The sequence below is a fragment of the Rattus norvegicus genome, chromosome 6, assembly GCF_036323735.1.
Source record: "Rattus norvegicus strain BN/NHsdMcwi chromosome 6, GRCr8, whole genome shotgun sequence".
In the NCBI taxonomy this organism is placed as follows: Eukaryota; Metazoa; Chordata; class Mammalia; order Rodentia; family Muridae; genus Rattus; species Rattus norvegicus.
Window position 1 is genome coordinate 126896653 of NC_086024.1, and position 22476 is coordinate 126919128.

Genomic DNA, 22476 nt, shown 5'->3' on the forward strand with positions numbered 1-22476 from the left:
GCATCATGTCCAGCTTGGACTAATGGAATTGACTTAACCTTCTGAAAAGTACTGAAAGGAATTCATAATAGAAAAATGACAGGCAGTGTAGTTCAGAAATAAAAATTAGCTTTTTTCTACCTGGAACTTCTGTTTGAATTTCACAATATTTCAAACTAAATACTAATAAAATGTTAACAGCTTAGGGTCCTGGGAAATGGAAACAGCGCTTAAACTGTAAGAAAGAGCAAAGCTGGTGTGTGGCTCCTCCTCGGAACTTAGGTTCAGCAGACAAGTTGATTCAGAGCTTCTAGGTCCCGCTGCTAGCCTTGTGTGTACAAGCACAGATGGAGGTTACCTCTGGGGGACACATAATGAAGGGAGAGCAGCTATCCCCATTCAGGGAGGGAGTAGCTGGAGGCAGGTTGTAAGCATTTAACAGCTGGACTCTGTGCTACCTTTGGATGTGTTGCTGTTAACATAACTTAGAAATACAACTGCCCTAGGCTTGTGAAAATAAATCCAGAACTGTCATTATCTTGTTGATGTAGGCAAAGGACACGGTTTGTCGATCACACCCCTGCCAGCTGGTCATATGATAGGAGGAACAATATGGAAAATAGTCAAAGACGGAGAAGAAGAGATTGTTTATGCCGTGGACTTCAACCACAAGAGGGAGATGTAGGTATATCCAGACGCCAGCTAGAGGGAATGCCGTCACTGTCTCCTTCACTGATAAGACATAAGCACTTTAACTTTTTATATATCAATATCCATTCTGTTCAAAGCAGTGAATTTTTGTGCATTATATTTTATATGATCTTGACTTATTTCTTGATAGGACTTTTTAGGGGCAGTAAAGGTAGTGATTACCATCTGAATTAATGATATTTAATGAGATTCCATTTAAAATGGCACATAATAGTTATAACTTTATATTATTCATTGGATATCCAGAAAAAGACTATATATAAATTGTGTGTGTCCGTGCCTGTATGCACGTTCCTACAGGCTTCCTTTGTTACGTGTGCATTAAGCTCGTGGTATCTTGTGTTAGAGCACATACATGTCGAGGTCTTTACATTATGAAGCATAAGTTAGACTTGTAATCGTGGGTGAGTGAGAAGGATGGAAAACGAAGTAAATGGTGGGTAAAGTCAAATGAATTTAAAAGGTGGCAGTAAATTCTAGGAGGGTTTAGAATTAATGAGCTAGAAACAGAAGCTGTGTTGCTGTGTCCGGTCTGACTTGGAAGAGACTGATGCACAAAGGTGAAGGCTCAAGTTACTTATAAAAGATGTAATAAATTTGATTATATACAAATTTAAGTTATAGTGGTAAAGCCAGAAAATGTCGTAGCAACTAGCCAACGACCTACTTGCATATAAGACTAGGAGTTAAGAAATCAGAAATACACCAGTTGCAAGATGGACCAGTATTAGTCACAAAGAGGATATAATATGTACTTAATTATATGCTTGGATTATTTTAAAATATCGTAGCTTTGGCAGTCTTTTTGGTTAAGCCTTTCCAGAAAGCCATTTGATAATAATTGTATATTTTAGAGAATACATTTCAAGGAATATGTCCTAAAGAAATAACAAAATACAGCCAGCTATGGTGGCACATCTTTGCAATTCCAGCTGTGGTGGCACTCCTCTGTAATCCCAGCTGTGGTGGCTCACCTCTAATCCCAGCTGTGGTGGCTCACCTCTGTAATCCCAGCTGTGGTGGCTCACCTCTGCAATCCCAGCTGTGGTGACTCACCTCTGTAATCCCAGCTGTGGTGGCACACCTCTGTAATCCCACCTGTGGTGACTCACCTCTGTAATCCCAGCTGTGGTGGCACACCTCTGTAATTCTAGTACTTGAGAGCTAGAGACAGGAGGTTGGGATTTCAAAAACATCTTTCAACTATAAAGTGGTGAAAACGTGCATTCTGCAGATAAAAATAAATGATCAGATGAATTCAATATAGTCTAGATATAACAGGAAGTTTTTACAGTTGTGAGATGGACGGGCGCCCTGCTACATGCCTGAGCTAGGCTGACGTAAGATCACACTGTCACCTAGACTGCGTATAGCCCAAGTCTCTAAAAACAAGCTTCAGGCAGAAAATTTTACAATTTCTAAAAGTTAGATTTAGAAAAGTGTTAATGTCACAGAAAAGTCTAGAATATAGAATGAATATATAGATATATACATGAGCTATCTTTGTTTTAAATGCATATATGGGTACAGAGAAAAACTTGTATATTTAGAAAGATTATGTCCAATATATCCTATCACCTATCTGGAAGAGGTGGTCCTTGTGTGAGGGAGGCCTTATAAAAAGCAGTTTTTCAGTTTTGTAATAGGTGAAGGAAGCTATTCCTGTTCATTTGAAATGACAGATGTTCTTTGTCTTTAAACTTTGTTATAGTCACCTAAATGGATGTTCCCTGGAAATGCTAAGCAGACCCTCTCTGCTTATCACAGATTCATTTAATGCTACTTATGTGCAGCCTAGAAGGAAACAGAGAGACGAGCAGCTCCTGAGTACGTATGTCTACTGTTCTGTTGGGTTATGTCATAAAAGATTGGCTAACTAATATTTTTCTAATTGCATTCTATATATTTTCTATGTGTATATGTATATGTATATATATATGTGTGTGTGTGTGTGTGTGTGTGTGTGTGTGTGTGTGTGTGTGTAGGCATATCCTTAACACAAAGAGTGCATGTAGAGGTCAGAGGCCATCTTGTGGAAGTCAGTTCTCTCCTCCCACTGTCTGGGCCTCAGGAACAAACTTGGGTCATCAGGCTTGGTTAGTACCAAGCACCTTAACCCATTAAATGATTTTGCTGGCCCCATAACTCCTGTGTTATTTTAGAGACATATTAATGCGACCAGTTCAAGATGCTCTCTAAAAGTTGGCTTCCTCTGCCACTCTGCACATAGATAGCTCCCCTAGGCATTCCCTGGTCTCTGTCTATATACCAAGTGCATCTGTCCAGGTCAGAAGGACAGTGAGCCCCAGAGAGAAGTGAGGGTGCACAAGGTGTGCGGACTGGGTGTCGGTGTTTTATTCTGAGAGTTATCTTGCATTTACAGAGGTGCCTCTGAGCCATCACTTCCTGCTTCTGCTTTGACTCATTCTGCTGTGCCTTGTTATTTTTTATAAGCTGCACGTGATTGCAGCAAGAAAGCTGTGTTCCACTCTTAAATATATGAACAGACACTCATCTGTTTACTTACTGATCCACTGCCTTAAGAGACTCTTCAATGCGTGCGAGTGTGTGTGTATCTGTGTGAGTGTGCGTGCACGCTTCCAAGCTAGTGCATATGTGCTTAGGTGTGTGTTTGTCAGCTGGAGTTTGCCTTTACCCAAACCTTCAAGGTGACTTTAAGAACAAGCACATCTATTGCTGAAGATCCTTTTTTTTCTTGGAAAGGAACATGTTCTGTGTCTTATTCTACATGCATGTATACAAAAGGTGTCTGTGTTTTATTCCTAGGAGAGTATATTCAACTGAGTGAAAAGTAATGTCAGTCTGAACAAATTCCTTTATATGTGTCCCAGGGATCACTTATGCAGTCTGAAATTGTGCCGTGCTTGATTTTGTTGCAAAGCACATGCTTTATAGGGTTCTTCTGTTCTTGTTTAAGCAAACGTCCTGGAAACTCTTCGGGGCGATGGGAATGTGCTCATAGCCGTGGACACAGCAGGCAGAGTTCTGGAGCTTGCTCAACTTCTTGATCAGATTTGGAGAACTAAAGACGCGGGGTTGGGCGTTTATTCGCTGGCTCTCCTGAACAACGTCAGTTACAACGTGGTGGAGTTCTCTAAGTCACAGGTTTGCTCTCATGTACCACTGAGTAAGAAGGGAGAGGGTAGTGTCTCAATTGCCCCTCAGATTTTGTTTTCCTGCAATTAATAATAACGGTAACAGAACGTTACGACTCACTGTTCTGTCTTCTTCACATACATTGTTTTTGGAATGTTAAGTCTGTTTGTGTCTCCATTTTGCAGATGGAGCAAATTGCTTGTTTTCTTACTCTCAGTTTTCTGATCTATAAACGTGGGGGTAAAAATAAGATATCAATGCTAGAATTCATTATTCTTTTTTTTTTTGTTTGTTTTAACTTGAGTATTTATTTACATTTCGATTGTTATTCCCTTTCCCGGTTTCCGGGCCAACATCCGCCTAACCCCTCCCCCTCCCCTTCTATATGGGTGTTCCCCTCCCCATCCTCCCCCCATTACCACCCTCCCCCCAACAATCACGTTCACTGGGGGTTCAGTCTTAGCAGGACCCAGGGCTTCCCCTTCCACTGGTGCTCTTACTAGGCTGTTCATTGCTACCTATGGGGTCAGAGTCCAGGGTCAGTCCATGTATAGTCTTTGGGTAGTGGCTTACTCCCTGGAAGCTCGAATTCATTATTCTTTTTTTTTTTTTTTTTTTTTTTTTTTTTTGGATTCTTTTTTTCGGAGCTGGGGACCGAACCCAGGGCCTTGCGCTTCCTAGGTAAGCGCTGTACCACTGAGCTAAATCCCCAACCCCACATTATTCTTAAAATGAGTTCTTTCCCTCCAAGTGACAATTGTTGGGTTATAATATCCATATGTAACTTCTTCATTCTCTTAAAAAGATGTAAGCTGACATAGTGAAACTGCAAAATTGGTTTTGTTGTTGTAAGTTTAAGGTTTAAAAACTGGGGGAAGAGGCTCTTAGGGAAAGAAGCTAGTTAGCTACTTGTACACGTTGTACAAATTTAATCAACTATGGGGGAAAGGACTTAAAGTTTGATTATTGTTAAGTATCTCACGGATGTGGCATTTTCTAATTATTGTCATTTTTCTCCCTTGTATTAGGTAGAATGGATGAGTGATAAATTGATGAGATGTTTTGAAGACAAGAGAAATAACCCATTTCAGTTTCGCCATCTCTCTCTGTGCCACGGTCTTTCTGACTTGGCTCGGGTTCCAAGCCCCAAAGTTGTACTTGCCAGTCAGCCTGACCTGGAGTGTGGATTCTCAAGGGACCTCTTTATTCAGTGGTGTCAGGACCCTAAAAACTCAATCATCCTAACTTACAGGACAACTCCGGGAACCTTAGCACGTTTCTTAATTGATAATCCTTCTGAGAAAGTTACAGAAATAGAGGTAAGCACTTACATTTGAATGTTGAATTTATACTATTTATTTGCTGCCAGTGTACATGTGAGTGAGGCCATCCACTGAGGCATGGGCAGCACTCTGGCGCCATTTCCCCAAAGAAAATGAGTCGTCCTTCCCTCAGCAGCTGTCCTCTGCCTATAGCCCTTCAGCTAAAGGTGGGATCCTCTCCTATCCAGACTGGAATTTTGCCTTGTTTATCTCATGCAGGTAACCAACCACAGCTTCCAGAAGTCACCATCCCACAATGTTCCTCCTTGTCTTCCAGCTCTTATATGCTTATTGACCTCTCTTCTGCTGTTTGCTGAGACTCGGAGGTGTGTAGCAGTTGGTATGGAGCTCCCATCTAGGGCTCAGAGTCTCCGTTGACCATGGCAGGGTCTTCATTAATTGCTCTGCATCACAAAAAGCTTTTCCAACCAAAGTTGAGAGCAGCACTCATCTATGGGTGTGAACATAAATGTCTGGAAGGCAGTCTGGCAACGTGGCCATTTAAGCAGAACTGACAATAGGTTCCCCACTAGGGACAATGACCTTCCTGGTCAGGCACTTTTGACTAACCAGGCATTGGTTAACATTGGTTTAACGTTGCCAGGCACGAATTCCCTCCTGTAGAGCAGGCCTCAAAACCAGTTGGTTACTTACACCCCTTAACAGTCCTGCCCCCGTTACACCAGTGGTCACATTCAGGTACATAGGGCAGGTGTCCTCGCTCTGTATCGGACATGCTGTCAGCCGTGATAAACCAGTTGGTTACTTACACCCCTTAACAGTTCTGCCCTGTTACACCAGTGGTCACATTCAGGTACATAGGGCAGGTGTCCTCGCTCTGTATCGGACATGCTGTCAGCCGTGATGATTTCCTAACTCCTTTTCTTTCAGGCACTTAGTAGTCTTATTTCCCATGCTAAGACTGAGAACCTTACCCATGCTAGGCTGGTATCCTGCCACACCCCCAGGCCCATTGCTGACTTTTGACCTTGATTCTTCAGGACAGAGGACAGCTTTCTAGAGTCATTTCTCTGCTTCCACCACATGGGTCCTAAGGATTAAAATTAGGTCTTGGCAGCACACACACACACACACACACACACACACACACACACACACACCCTAAGTTTTAGTTTGTGTGTTCATGCAAATATACACAGGCCCTGTGCAGTCAAAGCTTGCTCTTCACTGTTTCTTTTGTTTATGTATTTACTTACTTATTTGTTTATGAGAGCCACTTACCTCTGGCTGGACTGGAACTCACGAGGTCCACCCACCTCTACCTCCGAATGTTGGGATTAAAGGTATGCGACTTCACACCCTTCACTTATCTCTCCATTAATTTAAGAGCACCTTATTTCCTAATGATCCTTTGTCCACTCTGCCCTGGCTGCTTCCCTGTCTACAGGGTCGGGAGCTGTCAGTCTCATTTGGGACTTTCAGTTCATTAAGCTTACCCTTTACTATGCATTGTCCTGATAGAAGTAGACACAGTGCCCCATGGTTAAAACACTGCAGGCATTGCTAGCAAGCCTCCCTTTCTTCTTTGCCCTAGTGTGTCTCTGCATTCAGTCAGCTTTATGCCATTTGAGTTAAACAGGAACAGTAAACAGATTTCCCTTTGTGTTGAGACCTTATCTCGAAGGACACCAACAGTGGCATTTGGTAGCAGGTGTGCTGCCACCGTCCCCCACCCCCACCGCCACCGTCCCCCACTGCCATCCCCAGCCCCCCTAGCCAAATATGCCTTCTCCAGTATCCTACAATTAGCCTCTAGCCTCATGGCTCGTGCAAGAGCTTATCTAGAATTTAACAGAAATTAGAAGGGTCAGACGGGATTCCTGTCTTATTACTACACATGGTAACCCGCCTCTCTACCTTCATCTGCAGGGCACTTAGCAGAATGGTCAAGATGCGAAAAGATTTTGCGTAATGACCAAGCCATCAAATCTCAGGTTTCCACACCAGTATTGTTGACTCAGAAGCTCATAGCCATCATTTTGTGTGGGTTGGCCTGTAACTGAGGGGCTATTTTGTATTGTGTCCTCATAGCCATAGTTGAAGGAATATTTACTTTGTAAGAAGCTGAGTGATATTGTCTTATATAATAGGTCATTTAAGAAAAGCAACCAAAGTCTGATAAACACTGTAACTACAGCATCGCTGATCAAGGATCAGCAGCAAGCATATCAAAATAAAATAAAATAGTGTCTTGGGTTATTTAATAGCTTAGAAATACCAAGTTAAAAGAGCTGAGAAGTACTCGAAATGGTTTCATGAGAGATGAAATGCTGAATTTGAAAATTTTAATTACTAGAAACTCAATTACAGTTGATATGCCATTGAGGAATTAAAAGGACATTAAAGGTTTGGGAAAACAAGAAGAAGGAAAATGACGTTTCAGAGAGTCTTCATGGTATCAGAAATAGCGGAAACATAAAGTGAGAGGCTGTAGTTTAAAAGACTACTTGGTGTGCTCTGGTTCTGTCCCTGCTCACGTCCTCCTACCTTCTCTCCCAATGCCATGTTCTGCCTTCTACATGATCACACCCTGAGCAGTGTGTACTCTTGCTTGCCCCAGCTTGCCAGAGGCTTCGTAGGAAGAGCAGCACTTCCATGGACTCATGTAAGACCACACACTTGTTCCAGAAGTGTGGACACTGCCCAGTAGCTGTGCTGACTGACCTCACACACAGCATTCCTGTGAGGCATGCCCCCAGGTTGTCACCATCACCATTTCCCTGTCCTGACCCTCCTGCTGCCTTGCTCTTCTGTGACTTCCGGTAGCACTTTCCTCTTTTTTTCTTTTTGATAATTGACGATCTTGCTGGGTGAGGCAGTCCCTTCTTATGGTCTGATTTGCATGTCCCTGATAGTGAACACTTCCTCACAGACCTGTCGGCCATTTGTCTTCTTTTGAGAAACCTCTGTTTAAATCTCTTGCTCATTTCTAGACCGTATCCCATAGCTTGTTACTATTTTAGTTTTCCAAGTTCCTGTGTGTTCTGCGTATCAGTCCCTTGTCAGATGTCTTCTCTTATTGTGAAGGCTGCGTCTGGACTCTACTCTGGTGGCTGATTCCTTTGCTGCAGAGGTGCTTTGCCATTTCCTATGTTCTTGAAGGACACCCATACTCACTGTGGTCACACAGAGTCTGGTTTCTTTTATTGGTTTGTTTTAATGAGCAGGGTCTCACTGTATATACTAGCTGTCTTTGTATACCAGGCTGGCCTTGAACGCCAAGAGATCCGTCTGCCTCCTCTTCCTGAGCACTGGGATGGAAGGGTGGGTGCCCCCATGCCCAGCAAGCACCCACTTTTCTGACCCAAGCACATTTCACACACACTGATCATTACACTACATATCCCTGGCAGTTCTGCCTGTAGGGGAATCTCATGATTTACCCTGGGTGGCTCCTTGTCCTCTCAGTCTGTTTAAAGGGCCTTAACTGTATCTATCTAGTTAGGTTCAACCTTATATTATTTTCATTAGTTTTTATTACTATGTATTCTTTTTTTTTTAAAAGATTTATTTATTATATGTGAGTACACTGTAGCTGTCTTCAGACACACCAGAAGAGGGCATCAGATCCCATGACAGATGGTTGTGAGCCACCATGTGGTTGCTGGGATTTGAACTCGGGTCCTTTGGAATAGCAGTCAGTGCTCTTAACTGCTGAGCCATCTCTCCAGCCCATTACTATGTATTCTTTATTGTGGTCTTCTTGTCACCAAATTGAATAAAGTTCCAGAAAAGGGGAACTTTTTTCATATTCTGAGTGGCCAGAATAGTGCCTAATGTACTGGTGGCCTGTTGAATGTGCTGGTTGCCACCACAATAACAAAAGACTGAGTTCATACATAACAGGCCACTTCTCTGACACACAGCGTTTACTATGGAGTCTGATTTTCAGTGAATATACAGTGTCCGAGAAAACGTAAGCCTTGGTCATTTAGAAAGAAGAAAACCAGTAATTTTTTTAAAAGGTGAACAATTAACAGACTGGAGGTTTTTATTTTTTATTTATTTATTTGACGTGGGGTCTTGTTACATAGTTTTTCCTGGCCAGAAGCTCTAAACTCTCCCTCCCGAGGCTCCTGAGTTCTGAGATTACAGGCTTGAACCAACCATGAGGCCAAGACGAACATTTTTTTTTAATAAGAGGTGCAAGTTAAATCAAGGGATTAAATAACTTAAAGTTTTCGTGTAAGCTATCTATCTATGTAAATTGCTAACATTTTATAATTTTAAAACATGTTTCAAGTAAGCCACCAGCCAAATGTGAGATGCCACATTTATGAGCGTTTTGTCACTTGACTTGGGATTCTTTAATTTTTATTTTGAAATAGTTTCAAATTTAACCAAAAGTTGAAAAAAATAGTGTGAATACTTCAACTACCCAGTTGTCGAGGTTTTAGCTGGATTTGCTGTGTCACATCTTGTGTCTACACAGGCACATCATTACACACATTTCACCGTTTGAAAGAAATTGCAGTTATCCCAGCCTTGCCTTGGATAGTACTAGAGTGTATTATGTGAAAGCAGGAGCCACAGACAGCAGGGGATAAACTCTGACCCTGCCAACTCTGAGCAGGTGGCACACGGTGTCCTTTTAGATTAAGTTCCAGTTTTGTTCATGATACCACCCAGGAGTACATGTTGCATTGAGTCCTTATGACTTGACAGTTAAAAATTATTAATAGTTTTTAGGTTAGATTGCAAAGGGGTGAGTTTCATTACAGCATTTTCATGTACACATGAGCCATTGCACTTTGCTCTCTTCTCTCCCCTGCCCCCACTCGGTGCCCTTCCTTCCCCCAAATAGTTCCTCTTTCTGTTCCTAACCAAGTTCATCCCATTGCTGTCTCTACTTCTCCCTTCATATCTCTTCCTCCTTTCCCATGAGTCCCTTTCTAGTTTCATGATCTCCCAATAAACACACACGCGCGCACGCGCACACACACACACACACACACACACAAACACATGCACGCGCCCATATATTAAAATCTAGGCTGGGGGTTGGGGATTTAGCTCAGTGGTAGAGCGCTTGGCAAGCGCAAGGCCCTGGGTTCGGTCCCCAGCTCCGAAAAAAGAAAAAAAAAGATTTAAAAAAAAAATCTAGGCTGTTTACATTAAATATTTTGTCATTATTTTATATATGTGGGTGCTTCACTTGCTTGTATGGAGGCCGGAAGAGGGTGTGGAATGTCCTAGAGTTGCATCTACAGATAGCTGGGAGCTGCTGTGTGTGTTCCAAGAATTGGACCCAGATCATCTGGAAGAGCAGTTAGTCCTCAAACCCTGAGCCATGTCTCTAGCCCCTTGGTTTCTTTGATTGTTTTTAAGCCCTTATGTATTTGTGACTTGTGTATACACTTGGTGCACTCATGGACGTCAAGGACAACTTTCTGGAGTTGGTTTTCTCCTTCATAGTAGGTTCCAGGGTTGGAACTTAGGTCACAGGGTTTTTTTCATGGCGAGTGCCTTTCCACACTGAACCATCTCACCAGTCCCAAGAATTCTCTAGTTGTAGGTACTCTGATGATAAAAGAATAAAAACTGCTAATTCACCTGTTGCATATTGATGGATTTGCCCAGTTCTTTTTATTATTTTAAACATTACTTTTATATACTGTTTAAAAACCTCTCTTTCAGTAGAATGAATTCTAGAAATAGGAAGATCTGTGTCAAAAGTCAAGCATAGTTTAATTATTAATCGTTAGCAAATTGTCTTCTGACAGTTTGCTCATAATATCCACTGGAAACACTGTAAGGTGCCCTTTCCCCAGGTAGCAGTTAGCATCTCCAGTCTTGCAAATTAAACAAATCCTGATAACTTATGTGTTGCCTGGGTCAACAACCAGTGGTAAACTAAGGCATCTGTCTGTGCTAAAAGCCACCCGTGTTCCTTACTGTTTAAATGCCCTGTATATTTGTCCTTTTTGATGTGGCATTATTTTTCTTGATTTGGGGAGTTCTACTTCAGATTATAAAAATAAATTATAAAAATTTTGTGTCTTGGAAGCCTCATTAATTTCAGGTAAGAATTCACTTCATGACACATCTTAGACCAGCTGCCCAACTCTCCTGACGCTGCCTTTTCTCTCATTTATATTTCATTAGCTGAGGAAACGCGTGAAGCTTGAAGGGAAAGAACTTGAGGAATATGTGGAAAAAGAGAAACTAAAGAAAGAAGCTGCTAAGAAACTGGAGCAGTCGAAAGAGTAAGTCGCTCCTCATGAGGTTACGCCTGTGCACATACGGAAAGAGTGCACATACGGAAAGAGTGCACATACGGAAAGAGTGCACATACGGAAAGAGTGCACATACGGAAAGAGTGCACATACGGAAAGAGTGCACATACGGAAAGAGTGCACATACGGAAAGAGTGCACATACGGAAAGAGTGCACATACGGAAAGAGTGCACATACGGAAAGAGTGCACATACGGAAAGAGTGCACATAACGGAAAGAGTGCACATACGGAAAGAGTGCACATACGGAAAGAGTGCACATAACGGAAAGAGTGCACATAACGGAAAGAGTGCACATACGGAAAGAGTGCACATACGGAAAGAGTGCACATAACGGAAAGAGTGCACATAACGGAAAGAATACATTTGCAGGATTTAACACTCAATGGAAATAACTTCTATTTCCTTAAACTCTTAAACTGCAAAGATGAAATCCTTTCAGTGCTAATAATACCAATTTATTAAGCAAATTAATGTTGCAGTTTTACAAAATATTGACCCACTTATACTGACTGTCATATTATGGTTGGGGTTAACATTAGAGAGTAATTCATTCATAGTTTTATAAATATTAAGTCAAAGTGTCTCGGGGACATGATGACCTGTTGTGTTGCCAAACCCTGTAGGGCAGACATCGACTCCAGTGACGAGAGTGACGTGGAGGAAGACGTCGACCAGCCAACAGCTCACAAAACGAAGCACGACCTGATGATGAAGGGGGAAGGCAGCCGAAAAGGGAGCTTCTTCAAACAGGCCAAAAAGTCCTACCCCATGTTTCCTGCCCCAGAAGAAAGGATTAAATGGGACGAGTATGGAGAGATCATCAAGTATGTGAGCAAAACAGTCTTGGCTCTGTGAATTTGATCTTTGGGGTCACCATGAGCTTTGCTGCCAAGTGCCTTGGCTTGAAAAGCGCAGAAGGCTTCTGATTTGAAGCACAAGGGTAGAAAGTTGAGGGGCATCCCGAGCGTTAGTAGTGAGGGGAAAGTATAGTCCCATTACCTAGTTACATGAAAGATTTTAAGAAAGACAATTTAGACATCCTTTCCCCTGGTTAAGAGGAAAGGTACATGCTGTAGAGAAAGAAAAAAGAACTTCTCTTCATGATTGTATTTATTTGGGGAATGGCTAATGATGTTTTGACTACAAGGGGATAAATAGGAGATAAAGGTAGACCCATGAAATACAATGAAGCCACATGCTCCAATTACAAATTTGGAAACACTGCTAACCTAAGTAAAAGTCTCCCAGGGTTCCCTCCGCTTTCCCAGAAAACGTCAAGTGCCTCAGCCTAACACAGTGCCTGACACTCTTAGTTCTTCCTGCTTCCCTCTCATGTTTTCTCTTCCTCTCTGGCTATGGTAGATACACACAAAAGTCTCTGCATATTGACGACCCACAGTTAATCACTTCTCATGCAGCCAGGACGATGAGCATACTTTATACCTGCACAGAACTTCCACAACACTGTGCAGCAGGTGATCGACTCAGGCCACTCTTGGACTTGCCTAGGAAGCTTTCACTGTGTACACAGCCCTCTAAAGCGACTGGGGAAACGTGTGCATGTGGATGCAAGAGGAGGACTTGCAGAAGTCACTTCTTTGAGTCCAGTAAGGGTTGTGGTGATCAAACTGAGGTTTTCAGTTTGGGGAACAAATTTCCTAGCCCACTGAGCCATCCCACTGCCCCGGACACTATTTGACTTTTTCTGAGAAACAGGGATGCAAATTAATGAAATTTTGTAGAAAGTTTTTGTTTTGGTTTTTTTAGAGGGGAGTCAGGGGAAATGAGAGGCTTAGAGATCAAACCCATGGCTAATACGTGCTTGGCAGTTATTCTACTGCTGTGCTTCAATAATGTTTACAGGGGGAACTACACACACACACCCATACACCCACCCACACACACACACACACACACACACACACACACACACACACACAGACACACAGACACTCATAAATAAATTGTAGAAAGAGTGCAGGGCCAGGGTATAGGAGTCCTCATTACAGCCATCCCGGTCTTCGTGACCTGCCTGTTCAGGGGTTCTCACTGGTCTTCAGCATCCTTAAAGAGTTCTCTTGGGCTGGGGATGTAGCTCAGGAATAGCCTGCTTGCCTAGGTTGTGCAAGGTGCTCCTAGCTAATAACTAAATAGCACTCTTCAGTGGTTATGAAAAACATGATACATCTGATGACTAATATCGTGTATTAATTAGCTTTGAGTTAAATGAGTTAAAATGAGTCTTAAAATTCTATTACTCAATTACATATGCTACATAATGTTAGCATGCCTTCCACATGTCTAATTAGAGACTCACTGTTTAGACCAGAAGATTTCTTAGTGCCAGAACTTCAGGCTACTGAAGAAGAGAAAAGCAAATTAGAATCCGGCTTGACAAATGGAGAGGAACCCATGGATCAGGACCTGTCTGATGTTCCCACCAAGTGTGTTTCTGCAACAGAGTCTATTGAGATAAAGTAAGTGCCTTCGTGGGGTTTGGAGATTAGGTTATAAGATGGTTTCAAGCACTCGAGCTATGTAACACAGATTGTTTCAGAAGTCAAGTCTCAGCAGAGCCTCTAGTAAGCTCATGCTTTAAAATTCCCCTTTCTGTGAGAAGACCTCTGAAGGACAGTGGTGTTCTCATTAATGATACTTGGTGGGTACCACAGTAATTGGGTTAGTGAAGCGGGAGCTGAGCATTAAATGTACACTTATATGAAGAGACATGATTTCCAGCTTTTTTAATAAGTCCAGTAGCAGGTGCGAGAACAGTGTGGCTGAGAAGCTAAATCTTCTGAGTCTCTGCTTATTTGATGAACTGTCCTCCTTGACTTACGCATTCTAATACTTGGGGCTAGAAAGTTTAGCAGGGCCAGAAGTAGTTAAGAAACTTCCCTTTTTTGCATAATACAGTTAATACTGCCAAGAAGTCATTATTTTGGAATTTGAATCATTGGAGAACACGTGGTTTGTTTGTCCAGTGACGTCTTTTGTATGTATTCTTGGACAGAGCCTAGTTGGGATGCACAGTATAACACGTGTTCCACAATTCCCCTTACATAAGTTATTTGCATTTCTTTCCTAATGGTAAAGGCCTAGTTTTAGAATTAACTTACCAAGTAAGTGAGCTTGAATAATGATGTCTAATTACAGAGCCAGAGTTACTTACATAGACTACGAAGGACGCTCCGATGGAGACTCCATTAAAAAGATCATCAATCAGATGAAACCACGGCAGCTGATCATTGTCCACGGCCCACCAGAGGCCAGTCAGGATCTGGCTGAGTGCTGCCGCGCATTTGGTGGGAAAGATATCAAAGTGTACATGCCAAAGCTGCACGAGACAGTCGATGCCACCAGCGAGACACATATCTACCAGGTAAATGTGTGGGTGGAGCTGTGGGGAAGCAGACATTGCTGTTTGCACTAGCCCACCACACTAAGAATATGGCGAGTGGGATATCCAGGTACGGCCCTGCCCTAACACTTCCCAAGTTCAGGGTGCTTAAAGCAGACAGACTGCATTCTCCTTACACTTAACTCCTGTGGCAGTGTGCAAAGGTACCAGGAGAGCATGAAGAAGGGAGCGGGGGGAGGGGGGTGGGCAGTGGGGAGGGGTGGGCAGTGGGGAGGGGTGGGCAGTGGGGGGGTGGGCAGTGGGGGGGTGGGCAGTGGGGGGGGTGGGCAGTGGGGAGGGGTGGGCAGGAACTTTGGAGGTTCGAGAAAGGCTTTCTGGGAGAAGTGATAATTGAGCTGGCTCTTGTTGGCTATCAGGTCACACAGCAGCCAAGAGTGGGGGAAGATGCTCTAGGCAGACACGAGGGGATAAATGTTCACAAAATCATGTTCCCTCATGAATGACAGGGTCTGGCTGTGTAGCCCAGGCTAGTCTCAAACTCTTCTCCTGCCTCAGCCTCCAAGATGCTGAAAATTATAGGCATGTACTACTGTGCCTCAAAAAGTCAAGAAACAGGTATAGCAAACGAGGCTAGTTAGAAGAGAGAGAGCCTTACCTGGTGTGGGAAGTAGTGACAGTTGAAGGTAGGGGTGACTTCTCTAACTGGAGGAAGTTAGAACTTGCCAAGCAGAAAAGTATTCTGCGCACGAGGAAGAGACATGGGGTGTGAAATCAATCACAGGGTATGTTCCAGAAAGCACAGGAACCCAGCACTCTATGGTACTTCAGCTGTATCTGCACATCTGGGCTCTAGTCTTTATTTCAGTAATTACACCAGAAATAATAGAGGTGTCATCCAGTGTCATTATCAGCGAGGGCTGGGGCCTTCCATGTGATTCTGTCCTGTAGTCATATTTAGAACCTTGTTTTAGAAAGTGGCCAAGGATCCTCAAGACCTTACAGATCACTTTGTCATTGTGAAGATTGAGGATCTGAGGAGAGGGTTTTTTAGATGTTGATCATATTGCCAGAGTTGGTTAATGGTAGTGATTGTGTTTAATCGGTTACCTGTACCCTGTGGTTTTCCCTTCCCCTCCCCTCGCGTGTCCAGGTAAGATTAAAGGACTCACTTGTCAGCTCGCTTCAGTTCTGTAAAGCGAAAGATGCTGAGTTAGCATGGATAGACGGCGTCTTAGACATGAGAGTCTCCAAAGTGGACACGGGAGTTATTTTAGAAGAAGGAGAACTCAAGGATGATGGAGAAGACTCTGAAATGCAAGTGGATGCTCCTTCAGATTCCAGTGTCATAGCCCAGCAGAAGGCCATGAAAAGTCTGTTTGGAGATGATGAGAAAGAGCTGGGTGAGGAGAGTGAGGTCATCCCCACACTGGAGCCTTTGCCACCTCATGAGGTGAGAAGCCTGTGCCATCTCTGCGTCTGTTTAGTGGTGCTGGATTGATGGGGCCTCACACGTGCTCACCACATGCTCTGCCGCTGAGCTACATCCCCGGTCTAACTGTCTCTCCATTGGTTGTTCTTCTAGCTCCCCGTTGTGGTTTTAGCCATTTAAACTACATTGTATGGGGGCCAGTTTTGGAGTTCTTAAAAAGGAATACCCAGGATATATGTCTGTGTATCTTGATCTCTGTAGCTAGAGAATGATAATTTAAAGGAAACCTTTAACATGTAACATGTTCTCAGGAGGGACTTGGTTAATTAGAAAGGCTTCTGGGTAATGACACTAGAGCAGCATCAATACCGTAAGAGTCCTACAGACGTGTCCAGTGACGCCTTTAGCCTGCCGAGGGGTTGGGATAAGGAGATGGCCCCTTCTATTGGCCTCTGAGCTAGCACGACTCTTGAAATTCAGGGGAGACGTGAGGAGGCTTTTCCCTGTGCTACAGCGACAGTGCTCTTCAGAACACTGTCAGAGCAGCAGCACTAGGCAAACCACTCGCTTTTCTGACTCTCAGCCCGGAGCACCCATCACGCTCACTCTGGGGTAGGAGGGAATGTGGAAGTGGGATTAGGGACTTAGCCTCTGAACTAAGCAGGGGACTGGGTCCTGGGAAATGAGGTTCAGTTCCATTCTGCCTCTTGATACTTCAGTTGACCCCTCCAGCAAGTGGGTGAGTGAAGAGCATAATATTACCTTGAGTCTCTGTTATTAGGAGGCATGAGTAATAAAATGGTGAAACATCAGAAGGTGTGAAGGGCTCTGTAATGGTGAGTGACAAAGTGAACCCAGAATAATAGACTCAGAATGTTATTTGCAGTCTTGAAATGATCTGTCAAAGGACTTGAGGGAATTACTAAAACTATCTTAGACATCGTGCAGTGTTCTACTTTATCCAGTACAGCTTTGTGTCTACCGTTCTATTGAAGTCCCTCTTTGCCCTTTGACCTTATTCAAGGTTCCCGGACACCAGTCAGTTTTTATGAATGAACCGAGACTGTCTGACTTCAAGCAAGTTCTTTTGCGGGAAGGGATTCAAGCGGAATTTGTAGGGGGCGTACTTGTCTGCAACAATCAAGTAGCAGTCCGCAGAGTAAGTTTATTTTTAATAAGGGCTGGGTTGAACGAGTGCTTCTGAAGCTTTATCATAATTCTGTAGTCTTATAAATTCATAAAACTGAAAACCATCCTCAATGATGGCTGTAAAGGCTTATAGCAGTGATTCTAATGAATGGTGCATAGTTTTATAGTGAATTTTTATATTTGAACCCTCTGACATTTACGTGTCTGTAAAACCCATTACTACAACCTTTTACCTACATTCAGGAGTCAGGGCAACCCATTTCCTGACCAGTCATGAAATGGCCCACGTAAATGTTGCTTATTGTTTCTGCGTGTTGATGAACGGGAGATGTACTAAAGAACTTTTAAAACTGTTTTTCTAGACAGAAACTGGACGCATCGGGCTAGAAGGCTGCCTTTGTCAAGACTTTTATAGGATACGAGACCTTTTATATGAACAGTATGCCATTGTGTAAAGGACGTCATGTCAAGATGTGTCTGCTTGACCTTTCTCAGGAAGAAAGGATTCTCATCTGAGGCTAAACTTTTGCTGTCTTGTTTTGTAACATACAAAAAGAATGTGCCAGAAAACGTGAGCATGTGTTAGATTTTGAAAAATATGAATCAAGGGCCTGGGGTGTAGCTCAGTGGTAGAGCTCTTGTCTAGCATGTGCAAGGCCCTAGGTTTGATTCTCTGTACTGAATAAAGAAAGAAAGAAAATGTAAATAGAACCCATTTTGTAAATGCTCTTGCCTAGCTCTGAATGCTAGAGGCCCAAGGAAGAGACAGGCCCAGGGCTGGAGGGGATTGGTTTCCTCTGCAGATCCTTGTTCCAAGGGCTCATTACTTGAAGAAGAAGAAAAAGGAGAAACAGACAGACAAACAAAAGGAACAGTGCAACTTAGCAAACCAGTTCATGGCCTTACAGAAACTGGTGTGCATGCATTTGTTCAAGCAGTTTTTTGTGTTTTCTGGAATGAGAAGGGAGAAATTGTATAGAGAGAATATGCTATGAAAGATAACAGAAGCTTTGTGAAACATTTTTATTGAGAATGGGTGTGGCGGTGCTGCTCCTCTTGACCTCTGATATGCAACCGCTCCACACGGAGCCCCCGCCCTCTACTTTCAGTGCGGTGTGAGGCAGTACACAGCTAGTTTAGAAACAAATTTTTATTTCTCCCATTCCTTGTTTATTAAGATTTTGTTGTTATTCCATTTGAATTTATGACCTCATCATTTGAATAAATGTTATCTAAAAGAAAGCCTCTAAGCTGAGTGTGGTACGTGCACTTCTAATCCCGGAACTCAGGAGGCTGGCATAGGAGGATTGGAAATTAGAGGCCAGCCTGAGCCGCATGGTGCGAGCCTGTCTCAGCCAGCAAAAGGAAAGCCTGGTGTGTTACCAGTTCTGCATATATTTCATTTAGACTCATCTTAACTATTGGTCCAGTAACTGTATTTGAAACCATCCAATGCTCTGTTGTTTTTTGTTTTGTTTTTTTTTTTTAAAAAGCAAATGTGGAGCCTCACATTTTTATAAGGTAACAGTGTGATTTAATTAAAGGGTGTAAATGTTTTCCTTTCCCAGCGTGTTTTCTAAGTTTATGTAAACAGCGGTTGGATTTTATGCTTGTTACTACAAAAACAGTACTGAACCCGGGTAACTGCCACTCTTGATACAGCACAAACTCTGTTCGAGAGTAAAAACTGAAAATATGTAATTCTGTTGACTTGAGCTGTGAACCATGTTGTCCTATTGTATCTTGTTGGTTTAATTTTTTAGAAGGTAGCTTAAGCAAGGCTGTCCTTGATGCCTTCTTAAGCATGGAAGCCCCTTTCTCTGCACTTAGCATCCGGAGAAGCCTCACTCTTGCTTAACTTTGGAACTGTATATTTCAGCCCAGTGATCCGCTATCGGTCTAGAATTAGTCTTTTATGCGGTTTCATGAGCTGAGAGAACCTTCAGCTGTGGATTGCAGCACTGAAGCAAAGTTTGTAGCCTTTGGATCCTGAAAACCAGATGTACAAAATAGCATTGCAGAGATGAGTGTAAAAGAACGTATTTTCCTTTTAGCAGTCATGAACCATTCCACTTGCTCCTCTTGCTATATAGAGGAAGCCTAGAATTCAATTTCTATTCCAGGGGAAGAAACCCTGCAGTTACATGCTATAAAGCTCTGGATATACCTATTATGTGGTAATACCTATATCTAAAATTATTTCTTGCCTAACCTTCCTGCCGACCTACGAGCAGGAATTAGATGTTAAAGTACCCCTTGAAGAATGGCTGTCATACAGCAATGCCACCGGAGAGCAGCACTGCTGCCTGTGTCTAGATGACATCATCCTAAACCCCCTGAAAGGGAGGCCTTCATTATTGCCCCAGCTACTTGAGAAAAACATGACTTTCAAAGACAACAGTGGGATAAGTCACGAGAGCAGAGAGGGTCTCAGATGCAAGAATAAAAAAAAACCACACAGCATGTGAGACATGAGCTGATATCTGCAGATAGTTTTCTTAAAAAGAAATTGTATCTGGTCGCAGTGACACATAACCTGGAATTTCACCTACTTCATTCAAACTTGGCTTAAGGCCAGTCTGGACCACATACGACCCTGCCCAAAAGAGGGAGAAAGGCGTTGGGGCTATAGCTCAGTGGAAGAGTCCTTCCTACTGGCACGTGTGAGGCCCTGGATTTGACCCAGGTCTGGAGGCCGAGGGCCTGCTTTTACTGAACTTGTTGCAGTGTGGTTATACTTGTCAGGCGTCTTTGCACTTATTTCTATATTTTTGTGACTCAGTAGGTGACCTGAGACAATAGAGAAGAAATTAGTTTGTTCACCTTTTTTGTGTGTCTGTGTGCAGTTTACATACCATAAAATATTTACTCTTTTTAAATATGCAAGTCACTGGTTTTGGTCAAATCTACAACCATTTCTATGTAATTCCAATTTGTTTTTTCTCATTCCTAAAAGAAACCCAGTAACTGTTTGTACCCCCATTTTCTCTTCTCTCTAGTTAATCGTCAGTCTTTCTGTCTCTCCTGGACATTTCATAAAGAATCATGTAACACGTGGCCTTGTGTGTCCTCTTTCATTTCAATGAACGGTTGTTTTCAGGATTCGTTAATGTAGTAATGTGTTAGCATAATTTTTGTCTGCTTTGGGATGTGGTCTTGCCTTGTATAGCTCAAGCTGGTTCAGACTCATAATCCTCCTGCCTCCGGTGTGCTGGGATCATGGCTGTACACTTCAGTGTCCATTTTATAGTCCTTTGACACTCCTTTGGATGTCACGACTGTTCTTCAGCCAATGTACATTGAGTGGTTCCCAGTGGTCTTGGCTGCTATAAAGAATGTTGCTTTGAACATTCTCGTACAAGACTTTTTTAAAAAGAAAAAGAATAAATAAACATTTGTGTATTTTCTTGTGTGTATGCTCAAGAACAGGATTGTTGGTCCATGTGGTAACTTCGCTTAACCACCTAAGGAATTGTGTATTGTGAAGCAGCTACACTGTTTCCGTGTTCCGACCAGCATATGTGTAAGGATTCCATTTGTTGCTGCACGGGTTGTTGATTCTGTCTTCTGTTCTCACCACACTCAGCCAATGAGGAGGCACTGCCTGGAGGCTCTGACTACATTTCCCTAATAAATAAAAGATGCTGAGCATAACGTGTCTCTTGTGCTTATTGGATGTTTTATATGTCTTTGGAGCAACATCTCCTCAACTCCTTTGTCCGTTTGCTGTTTTATCTTTTTCGTTGTTAAGCTTGGTATGGTCTCTAGATATTTCTGTATGTGCATGGTAAATACTCCCATGGCTTGTGTTCACTTTGTTGGTCACTTGATGGGAAACAAAGTTTATAATCGCAAGGTCCATCCCGTCTCTCTCTTCAGTCGCTTGTGTTCTTGGTGTCATTCTTAGAAAGCATTTTCTTTTTTCTGAGTGTTTTAATGTATTTGGGGGGGAGGGGTAGGTGTAGGATTGCCGTAGGGTGCATGTGGAGGTCAGAGGACAATTTGCAGGGATCGGCTCTCTTCTTTCACCATGTGGGATCCAGGGATCAAACTAAAGTTGTCAGGCTTGGTGGCAAGCACTTAACCTGCTAAGCCATCTTGCCCTTAACAACCATTCTTAGAAAGCCTCATCCAAATTGCAAAGATAGACTGCTTTTTTCCTAATAGATTTTAGCTCTCTCGGGTTTCTTTCTATCATTTTTTTAACCCACATTGAATTAATTCCTTTTCTGTGATAAGCACCTAATTTCATTTTTCTGCATGTAGATGTCCAGTCGTCCTGGCATCATTTGTTGAATTCTCTATCATTGTTTTGCCATTTTGAAAGTCAGCTGACCAAATCCGGACGTTATGTCTGCTCACCTACTTCTCTCTCACTGATCTCTGTGTCTTCACGCCAGTGTTACACGTCTGGATAACTTTGAGTTAAGTTCTGAAATCGGGATGCTTGAATCCCCTGACTTGTTTCAACTCGTACTTCCTATGTATGGGGTCCTTTGCATTCCTGCATGAACTTTGGAATCAGCCCATCAAATTTTGTACAGAGACCCATTCTTAATAGGAAAGGGGGCTACTGAAATGTGTTACTTCAAATATTACAATGTAGTGCCTAAAAAGGACCACATAGAATGTGTCTGGTCCAACACCGTTTAGTATTGAATGGGCAAAGCTGTGGAATAGCAAAGATTAGTTTGAGAGGCACAAAGCTGGTTAAAGGCAGGGTTGGGAACTGAAGCCCAGCTGTGAAGAGTTTGGTTTCCAGAGTCCGGCATGGCGGCCCACCCCGAGTTTCCTAGTGTACAGGAGGCTACAGCAGAAGTATCACCCATCAGAAGTCAGGCTTGGTTCCATAGCAGGACTGCCTCTAAAAGAATGCAGTGTGCCACTTAAGTTCCTTAGTCTAGTTGCTTGGCTTAGGGACAATGTATCCAGTTCATCTGCTCCAAGAAGGGCACCTGATAAGACTCTAGCATGAGGAGATCACTGGCTGGAGTTGGCAGTGGCTGTTAGCTGCCTGAAGTGCGTACTGGGGAAAGAACCTAGGTCTTCTGCAATAGCAGCAGGGGCTCTTAACCACAGAACTACTTCTGCCTCCACCTCCCAAGTTACAGGGACATGTCACTACATTGGCTTTTCATTGTGTGTGTG

At 42.9% G+C, this 22476-nt stretch overlaps 1 protein-coding gene across 5 annotated transcripts in view; it reads left to right on the forward strand.

Moving 5' to 3' along the window:
* Cpsf2 (cleavage and polyadenylation specific factor 2) overlaps window positions 1-20982 on the forward strand; it is a 32218-nt gene extending 11236 nt beyond the window's left edge. For 4 of the 5 annotated variants that reach the window (XM_063261764.1, XM_063261763.1, XM_039112070.1 and 1 more), the window contains 11 exons: window positions 531-660; window positions 2402-2517; window positions 3629-3816; window positions 4836-5126; window positions 11256-11356; window positions 12013-12213; window positions 13714-13866; window positions 14546-14771; window positions 15901-16200; window positions 17204-17338; window positions 17691-20982. In XM_063261764.1, coding sequence (XP_063117834.1) covers window positions 531-660; window positions 2402-2517; window positions 3629-3816; window positions 4836-5126; window positions 11256-11356; window positions 12013-12213; window positions 13714-13866; window positions 14546-14771; window positions 15901-16200; window positions 17204-17338; window positions 17691-17783 — 1934 coding nt within the window. In that variant the 3' untranslated portion in view covers window positions 17784-20982. 5 annotated transcript variants of the gene reach the window in all.
* The last annotated feature ends 1494 nt before the right edge of the window (window positions 20983-22476 follow it).